Source organism: Azolla caroliniana, unplaced genomic scaffold (assembly GCF_043228905.1).
Source record: "Azolla caroliniana isolate FFs.n. ecotype wild unplaced genomic scaffold, voAzoCaro1.0.p SCAF_13, whole genome shotgun sequence".
Taxonomy (NCBI): Eukaryota; Viridiplantae; Streptophyta; class Polypodiopsida; order Salviniales; family Salviniaceae; genus Azolla; species Azolla caroliniana.
In genome coordinates, this window is record NW_028230448.1 from 16,801,863 (window position 1) to 16,811,594 (window position 9,732).

Sequence of the window (9,732 nt, forward strand, 5' to 3'; positions counted from 1 at the left end):
TTCAATTATTGAAAAATCATAAATGGGATTTAGAAGGGTGAAATAAGGATAAGATATAAAAGAGTGTGTGCCACTTGGAGTCTTAACTTATTGAACATGTATGAGTATGAGTAAACCTATCGTCATGCGGTAAACTTAGTTTCCTTTCATTATCGAGATGCTCAATTGAGTCAAAATAGCCATCTTAATATTAGTTTGGCAACACAAACTAAAGAGCTACCTAGTCACTTAGGAAAAAATTGTTGATTTGGGACACTACAGAGTTGTCTTTAGCAAGTAGAGTAATAATACCTTCTCCTTTCATCTATGTTGTATATTGCATCCACATGTTTGTTGCAGATTCAAAAACTGGTTCGAAACTTTATTTGGATAGGAATAAGTAATAATGATGCTCGTGCAAAGCTAGCTTGGTCAACACTTACGACACAATTATTTGTTGGTGGTTTAGGGTTGGTAGACCCAGATAGTCAATGTAAGGATCTTTTGACAAAATTTGTTGTTAGGGCTATGTTGCCTGCGAAAGGTATATGGTCTGAGTTGCTTTTAAACCGATTGGTTGATATTAAACCGTCTACTGGTGGTTTTTGGAAACCATCTCTAAGATGGGCATTCTTGTCCAATTTTAAGACGAGACAAATACATGGCTTGAAAGATGGTTTTATGGTTGGCATTTGTAAAGCATGGGATGTTGTTAAGTTTTTTTTTTATTCGTTGATGCCCATCTTCGAATGAAGAATTGTTGCGGCAACCTTTGATTTGGAATTTTATTTTCTCTGATGAGGGGGTGTATTTCTTGGAAGTAGACCGCAGTTACAGTGGGCTATGTTGGGTAATGGTATAGTTGCCATTGTAGCCTCTTGGGGAAATTATGTTTGTCATCTTAATAATTCTCAGCTTCATGCTACAAGGTGTAGGGGTTTTAGAGCTATGTTTCATGCAATTCAGTTATCTTTAGGGGATTTTCTCTCTAATTGGTCACCTTCTTTTGTGCATGTTTGGTTTGGATACTTACTCCGGTTGGTGTTATGATAGGAGTCAAAGGAACAATGTCTCAAGGAGATTGTTATTATTTTGATGTATCTGAGGAAGGAAATATTATAATGGCAAATTGATGTGGAATCGTCAAATTGGCAAACGGCATTGCAACATCCGGTGAGAGTGATTGGTAAATCAGGTAAAAGGTGGATTTTAGATCCTCCTCCTTCTAATAGTATGTTATTTTGCCAACTATGGCTATTTAAAAAAAAGTTGTTGTTGGACGTGCATTGGGATCCATCAGATTATCTTTGGAAACATACAAATCCTTTGTCTCAAACAAAATTTATTTAGTTTTTTCAATATTCTGTGAAGTTGGGACGAAAGTTTCTTTTAAGTAAGAAATTGTATCCGCCATCCACTATGAAAGTGTGGTTGGCGAATGAGACCTCTTTAATGGATCCTTCTAAATATTGGAAGTGGTTATGGAGTATGTAGATTCCCAAGAAGATTGTACTTTTTCGCTTGTTATTGATCCATTATGCACTACTGGTTTGAGCCTAGGTACGACAACTAAATAGTAAGTCGTGTGGATTTGGTTGTGGATGTATGATGGAATCAATTAAGCATGTATTGTGGTCTTGTCCTAAAATTATGCAAGTGCTCTATGGTCTAGAATGTTCTAGCGTACTTTTTATTCGAGGACTTTCTAGAATACCCTATTCTGTTATAAATGTTGAATTCTGGTTGTTACTTATTCATACATTATGTGGTCACTGGTCAATACGAAAGTTTTACAGGCAATGTTGATGTCATTTTCAGGAAGCAAATGCAGTTTAACAGGTTATGGGATTCAATGCTCGTTTTTAGGGAAGATGGAGATCACATAATATGGACGTATATTGTTCCCATCATTTTGGGAAACAATGTCTACTAACTTTGTTTATGGATTCTATTGCTACAGATGTTGGTGTTATAGGTTACATTGCATACTCATTTGCAGTTTGGGAGGAGTAGACCATACAAATCTTGGAGATTTGGTGTACAAATATGTGTAGTTCTTGTATATAGGCATCGAATAGGATATGATGTGAGTACAATGGAGTCGGTTGGTATACTCGTTTATCCAACACAATTTTTGTATTTCTTATGATTTTATAATACCATGGCATATGTATCTCTTTAGGGGGGGGGGACTAAAGAGCTAGCTTGCCTGAAATAAATTTATTGCTAGTTTTCATGGGAGGTATAAAGAAGAATGCTATCCCTAGCAATACCTTTCCTATAGGAACAAATTCCGATTCTTCAATCGAAGGTGAAAAAAAACCGAGAAAAAGGAAACAAAGCAAGATGCTAAAAAGAAAACATTGCAGATGGATGCTTTGTGAGCGTTTCCTCGAAATCGCGTCTTCTTTAATGGGGCAGGTAAATTTTGTTCCAAAAGGAAACACGAGAAAGGTGATCGATGTCCCAGCTCGCATTTCTTGGACGAAACTTGAAAATGCGATTGATGGGCCATGGTGGGATGGATGTGGGCAAACGTGTGGCCCTCTGGCCGACCGGAATGTTCATAGTTTTGGACACCTGGGCGGGCGGGCGGACAGTCTCTCGGGGGTGGCTTCATGGTTTGGGAGGAAGGGAGTCATGGAGGAGGATGCTTGTGTGCAGAGTGTAGGTCTTGTGGGGCCCTGCCCTCCTCTTCCATTGGTGATGGTGATGTGCACCTGTGTTTGGGCAGCCCCATCCATCCATGTCTGCAGAGAAAGAACAACAGAAAGAGACAAAGAGCTTGGAATTTGGGAATATGCTGTTGCTGCTTTTCTCGTTTCTCCAGAGAGAGAGAGAGAGAGAGAGAGAGAGAGAGAGAGAGAGAGAGAAGATGGGTTCCTCTGATCGTAAATATATTTATCCATCTCTCCCCCATGATGATGATATGATCTGAGAAATGGGCGTTACTGTGGGCTCCTCTAATCTCAGCCAATAGAAGCAGAGAGCAGAGAGCAGAGTCACTAGGAGCAGAGCGGAGCAGAAGAGATCTGGGTGGCCATGAACCACCACCCTTCTCGGGCCTTTGTCAAGGATGTGAAGCGAGTTGTCGTGAAGGTGAGAGCTATGCTCCTCCCGTTTGTATAAATTCTACTGCATAAAATGTATGCCATCATCTGTCTGTACTTCTAACTCCAATCGTCGTTTTTTCTTTTTTGCGGTTGTCCATGACCTAATCTGGTGTATCCTTGTAGGTAGGGACTGCCGTTGTCACTCGCTCAGATGGAAGGCTTGCTGTTGGTAGAATTGGATCTCTTTGCGAACAGGTCTAATTCAGCTTTGGCCAGTACGAATCTACATCAAATTAAGGAAATGCCATATATTATGACGAGGAATTCAATATATTGCTATTGGTTGTGTCTAATGGCCTAGCAGGTCAAAGAATTGACAGGAAATGGTGTGGAGGTAATCTTGGTCACTTCTGGAGCTATTGGTGTTGGAAGACAAAAACTCCGCTATCAAAGGCTTATGAATAGCAGGTACACTACTGCAGACAATGTATATACATGCATATATATATATGTATGTGTATGTGTATATATATATAGATATATATAACAAAAAACTGTATATATATGTTTATGATCTCCCTTATATATTGGCAGCTTTGCAGACCTTCAGAAACCTCAAATTGAATTGGATGGAAAACCGTGTGCTGCTGTTGGGCAGAGTGGCCTAATGGCACTGTATGATAGTCTGTTGACTCAGGCAAGTAGTTTCAATACACAAGTAACTCATGGTTTGGTCAGGATTCTTTAGTTGTTTCATGTTAAGTGTCTTGAAAAACATGGGAACTAGTTGATCTGAGGCTAGGCCAGGCTAGGAAAAGCTTACAGTTGTGCCAACCAAAGACTCCTCATATTATGCGAGGGTTGATTGTAATGTTATTCACACTAATCTTGTTTTTGCTCCCTCCTAGATGTTTGCATGTATCACAGGTATTTATATTTATGATATCTGCCTAAAGAATATTGTATAAGTTTGCTTGCTTTGGCGTCTGATCTGCAAGGATGACAAGACTCTTTCATGACCCCACACTACCCATCCTATCTGGAAATTATGAGAAGATTGAGAATGTATGTATATTCTGTCATTACATTGGAACACAAAGTTTGTTAACCTTTGTTCTTGATAGTTTCTGTATAATGTTATAACTGGATTAGGGTGCCAAGAGACCAAAATTTATTCACAGACAAGGATTGTTAGATCATTTTTGATAATTGAGAAATAACATATTATAATGAAAGTTTGCTTCATTGTACTATAATACATTTCAGCTAAGATCTAGGATGGATCTCATGTATGCCTTTGTTTACATTTTTCCAGCTAGATATGCAGTCATCACAGATTCTCGTCACTGACCGCGATTTTAGCAATGCAGATTTTCGAGGTCAACTGTCAGAAACAGTGAATACTTTGTTAAGTCTGCGAGTTATCCCGGTCTTCAATGAGAATGATGCTATCAGCACTCGCAAAGCACCATATGAGGTTTCTTTGGCAGTTTCATATGAGGTTTATCTTTCTTTGATAAAACCAAACGTGGTTATCTTTTCACTAACTGTCATGGATTATTTCCTCCCAGGATTCCTCCGGAATATTTTGGGATAATGATAGTCTAGCTGGACTTCTGGCTGTGGAATTGGAAGCAGATCTCCTCGTTCTTCTAAGTGACGTCGAAGGACTTTATAATGGGCCACCAAATGAACCTGGCTCAAAACTCATTCACACGTACTTGCGGGATAAACATGTTGAAACTATAACTTTTGGAGCGAAATCGCGTGTTGGTCGAGGTGGCATGACTGCAAAAGTTGTTTCTGCTTGGACTACTGCAAGTGCTGGTGTACCTGTTATTATTACAAGGTAACCATCCCTATGGATTGCAAAAAGCATGATAAAATACAAATATGGATTTGGAACTCACCAGTATAGCGTGAGTAGATGAAGTGCTGCAGTTGAATGTTGGTGAAACATTTCAGTGCTCATAAAATAATATAGCTGCTGTGAGATATTGATTGTGAACGAATATAAACTCAAATAGGATCTCATTCTTGCTTTTAATTTCAGTGTACTACACTGTTCTATCATAAAGACATCACTGATTTAAGCTCTGAAATCATGGCATGAAAGTAGCAAACTTTGGTTTTGTGTTTCACCTGCCATTAATTTGAATTTTTTTGATAACATAATATTTTGAACCTCTTTCTTAGAAGTTAGGATTGTTCAAGTTAGTGCATCTATTCCCAGTTAATGGAAATTTTGCCCCAACATATGGCAAATTATTGCTCCTTGGCAGCAGACAACTTGTGCTTGTTACCTGGTATTTAATATAGGCTCTTGGAGAATCGTTTTGACTCCATAATAATGGATATAAAATGAGATCGTAATGGAGGACTTAATCAACCATTTATGCATCTGTGAAATGTGCCCCAAAAGTTCTTGGATATGGTTGCAGTTCCATGAGAAATTCTGATGAGTTCTTGTAATAGGTATGGCATCTAATGGGTATCCTTAGACCTTTGTAAGTTCTTATGAGGGTCTCAATTTCTTCTAACTAGTGTAAGAATAGGAAAAAGGTCATTAGAGTTGGGAGGGGCCTTGTTGTGATTGAATGGTTGCTTGACTAATCTGATGAAATATTTTACTGGAAAGAGATTTAAAATTTCAATCCTTACCATCTTAGAACATCCAACGCATTTGATTCAAATGTTCTCTTTGAAAAGTGGATTTGCCGCAGATGGTGTTTTGAAAGCTCTATCAGGGGAACACGTAGGAACATTGTTCCATAGGGATGCCCATCTATGGGATTTGAAGAAAACAGAGACTGCCCGAGAAATGGCCATTTCTGCAAGAAACGCTAGCCGGAAATTACAGGTCACGCTTCGTATATCTTAAAGGTGTTGCATAAATGATGTTCAGCTGTAAGTTTGAGTATTTATCGTTAATACTACAGAAACTTTCTTCGTTGGAACGAAGGAAATTGTTACTAGATGTGGCTGATGCATTAGAGACCAATGAAGAGATAATAAGGCATGAAAATGAGATAGATGTGCAAGCTGCCCGAGCAGCTGGATTATCAAAACCTTTGATAGAAAGACTGACAATTAAACCTGGAAAGGTAGTTTCTAGTTCATCATAATGGGGCTTGTTTGTGGATGTTCTTTCTCTAGAAGAAGCATATTTGTTCTTTATATGTTTCAATGAATTCATAATGGTAGTAGGTCACAAGTTTGGCAAGATCTGTAAGGTCTCTTGCAGATATGGAAGAACCAATTGGAAAGATACTGAAAAAAACACTGGTCAGTAGTCAGTTCTCTGCATATGGTTGAACGGTTCTTGATCGGTTAAGCATGCTTATATGATATGTTGGTTCCGGAATTTTAGGTTGCAGAGGGACTTGTGCTGGAAAAAACAACATCACCTTTGGGAGTTCTTCTAGTTATATTTGAATCACGTCCTGATGCTTTAATTCAGGTTATAAACGTTAACTTCTTTTTAAATGTCAAATTGATCTATTCTGAATGTAAGCCATGATGCAACATTCGACTCATCCATGCCAGCTGTGAAATTGAAATTGTATTTTTAGGTAAGAGTTCTACACGAAGATCAACATTCATAAATTGATCAATAAATATATTTTGCTTTTAACCAAAGGTTGTAATAAATATAGAACTCATCATGCAATGTCCTTGTCCTAAACTTTACAACAGGTTCCTTCTTTTAATCAAAATTGCTTACACTGTCTTACCTGTCTTACCTTCTTACACTGTATTGAGTTCTACTCTATCTTAATATAATGACAATAGCTCATTAATATAATTTCCTATGCCCAAAATTGACACAGGTTGATTCTTTTAGTTAAATTTACTTTCATCGTCTTATCCTGGTTTTTGCCATTTATATCGAGTTCTCCTCTATCTTATATTCACATTAATAATAAATTGTAAGTAAACTCCTCATGAACCAAAATGCAAAAGGATTTGAGTCGATCCGTCGTTTGTCATTCTTTATGGAAATCTGTCAGTTTCGTGATCAGAATCTGAAGTTTATCACTTTCATTATCAGGAACTGAATTCAATCACTTTTGTAATATAAAATTGAATATGAAACAATCATTTTATGTTCTTTGATTTCATGAAAATGAAACCCATTACGGGACTCATAAATTATGAATTGAGACATAGAAGTACTTTTTGTAAGTAAATGAAGATGACTATTGGATGTATGTCATATTGTTTGTGAATGCTAATTGAAAGATTGTTCATTTAATCACTTTCAGATTGCTGCTTTATCCATACGAAGTGGCAATGGCCTTCTGCTGAAAGGTGGAAAGGAAGCAGCTTGTTCAAATGCAATTTTGCATAAGGTAAGTACATGCAGATCTATCAATGTGTACCGGATTTGTGGTACAGAAGCATAAATTTTTTTGTTGCTGTCTATAGATTGTTACTGAAGCAATCTCAAATTCAGTTGGAAAAGATCTGATAGGTCTTATTACTTCCAGGGATGAGATTCCAGATCTCCTTAAGGTGAGGTCAGGGATGGAATTTAGTTGAGCTTATAATGATAGTTTTAAGTGACACCCTAGATTCTACTTGCAGTTGGATGATGTGATTGATTTAGTGATTCCAAGGGGGAGTAACAAACTGGTTTCACAAATCAAGGAGTCAACAAAAATTCCTGTTCTTGGTCATGCTGGTAATTATATAATTTGCCATCTTTAATCTTGTTGGAGCTTTTTACAAATTCGTCTGAGTTTAGGTTTTGCCTCCTTCACATGACTGGCATTTGAAATTTTGTTTAACTCATCTTAACTGGATGTCATGGATCCAGATGGCGTTTGCCATGTTTTTGTGGACAAAGATGCAGATATGAAGAAAGCCAAACGAATTATTGCAGATGCAAAATTGGACTACCCAGCTGCATGTAATGCAATGGTAAGTATGACTTCCGTTTACAATGTGGATACTCATTGGAAATGTTTACGTTGTACACATGTTTAAAATGTCATGAAGTTTTGGTTAAACATTCCTATGCAGGAAACACTGCTTGTCCATGAAGCTTTAGTCCAATCTGGGGCCATACAAGAGCTGGCATCCATGCTTCAGTCTAAGGGTATACTGACTTCTTTAGACAAAACTGAAATTTTTAAAGTGACCAAACAAGAAATTTATTTTACAGGCGTCGGTTTGTTTGGGGGACCAAGAGCATCAGAAATTTTAAAAATTCCAAGGGTTACTGATTTTCATCATGAATATAGTGCATCTGTTTGTTCCGTTGAAATTGTGGATGATGTATATGCTGCCATAGACCATATCCATCAGTATGGAAGGTATTGTGGGAGAGATTTTACAATAGAATATATCGTTAGCTATATTTGATAACTTTGCCATAATGCAGTGCACACACAGACTGCATCGTGACAGAAGACCTGACTACAGCAGAAGCGTTCTTATCCCAGTTAGATAGGTATACCCCTATTATAGAAAATATGATATTTTCTCTCTCGTTTTCTTCATGTCACTGAGAAGGTGTATGTGGTACAGTGCTGCAGTGTTTCATAATGCTAGTACTCGCTTTTGTGATGGGGCCCGATTTGGACTTGGAGCAGAGGTAAATTCAGTCTGGAACGTTAGTTTAAATCGGAAGGTTTTGAGTACAAGGTATGCGGCATAAAAATGTGCAGCATCATATATTTTAAGAATTCTTTTACATTGATCTGAAGGTTGGAATAAGTACAAGCCGAATTCATGCACGTGGACCTGTTGGAGTAGAAGGCCTCCTCACCACCAAGTGGTAATTTTTTACTCAATGTGCAACACATGCTCACTTAATAGCATACATAATTAATATCATGTGTACAGGCTTCTTCGAGGGGATGGACAAATTGTAGCTGAAGACAAAGGTGTTGTTTATGAGCATAGAAATCTTCTGATCAAAGGTAACATCAAAATTGAGAAAATGACAGAAGCTGCAAGCAATGCTGATGACACTAAAATGGACGGTATCAGTTCTTATAATGGCGAGAAAAAAGACCATTGTTAGGTGTGTGCTCTTCCATGATGAGTTGCCGGCAACTGGGAAAATATAGTACCAAAGACATGTATTCAGACCCAAGCCTATCTTGAAGCATAAAGCTAAACTTTATAAAGAATTTTGTAGGGGCAAACTGTTTTGCAGCATGGAATCAGTGAGTTCTTTTAAAAGAAAACCACTTTTAGACGTGTGCTTGTCTATGTTATCCTCAATTAGGAAAACATAGTGCTAAAGATGTATTAGGACCGAACTTGCTGGTGAAGCATGAAGCAAAAGTTTTATCAATAAATTTTTTGAAATGATGTTACATGTGAATCAAAAATAAAAATTTTATTCATAAAACTTTATATGTTACATAATATAAAAAAATTCAGTGAATTCCTTTGAACAGATTTCTAGACCCGAATATATGCATTCAGGTCTTCAAATAATGTGATTCTCAAAATTTTATCAGTGAATTCCTTTGAAGAGTTTTGTAGACCAGAATTGCATGCATTCAGGTCTACAAGCCATCTCGTTACCATTACATTTATATGTATGATTCTAACAGACATTGGAATGCTATGATAATATTGTCACAGTAAACGGGGGTTTGATTCTTCAGAGTATAGAATTTTGTTTCCCCCAACCCCCAACCCCAGGCAGAGAATTTGAAGTGAATCGCATGCACTCAAAGGT

At 37.5% G+C, this 9,732-nt stretch overlaps 1 protein-coding gene across 1 annotated transcript; it reads left to right on the forward strand.

The window, feature by feature from the left end:
• Nucleotides 1–2,874: 2,874 nt before the first annotated feature.
• LOC147856408 (delta-1-pyrroline-5-carboxylate synthase 1-like) lies at nt 2,875–9,206 on the forward strand. Its single transcript, XM_087329179.1, has 20 exons — nt 2,875–3,078; nt 3,216–3,287; nt 3,397–3,500; nt 3,627–3,733; nt 4,352–4,509; nt 4,604–4,881; nt 5,742–5,892; nt 5,972–6,136; nt 6,240–6,317; nt 6,403–6,492; nt 7,298–7,384; nt 7,461–7,547; nt 7,620–7,716; nt 7,852–7,955; nt 8,058–8,133; nt 8,200–8,350; nt 8,419–8,487; nt 8,565–8,631; nt 8,744–8,814; nt 8,883–9,206. Exons 1-20 carry the CDS (start codon nt 3,022–3,024, stop codon nt 9,061–9,063), a joined length of 2,250 nt encoding a protein of 749 aa, XP_087185305.1. The 5' UTR covers nt 2,875–3,021; the 3' UTR covers nt 9,064–9,206.
• The last annotated feature ends 526 nt before the right edge of the window (nt 9,207–9,732 follow it).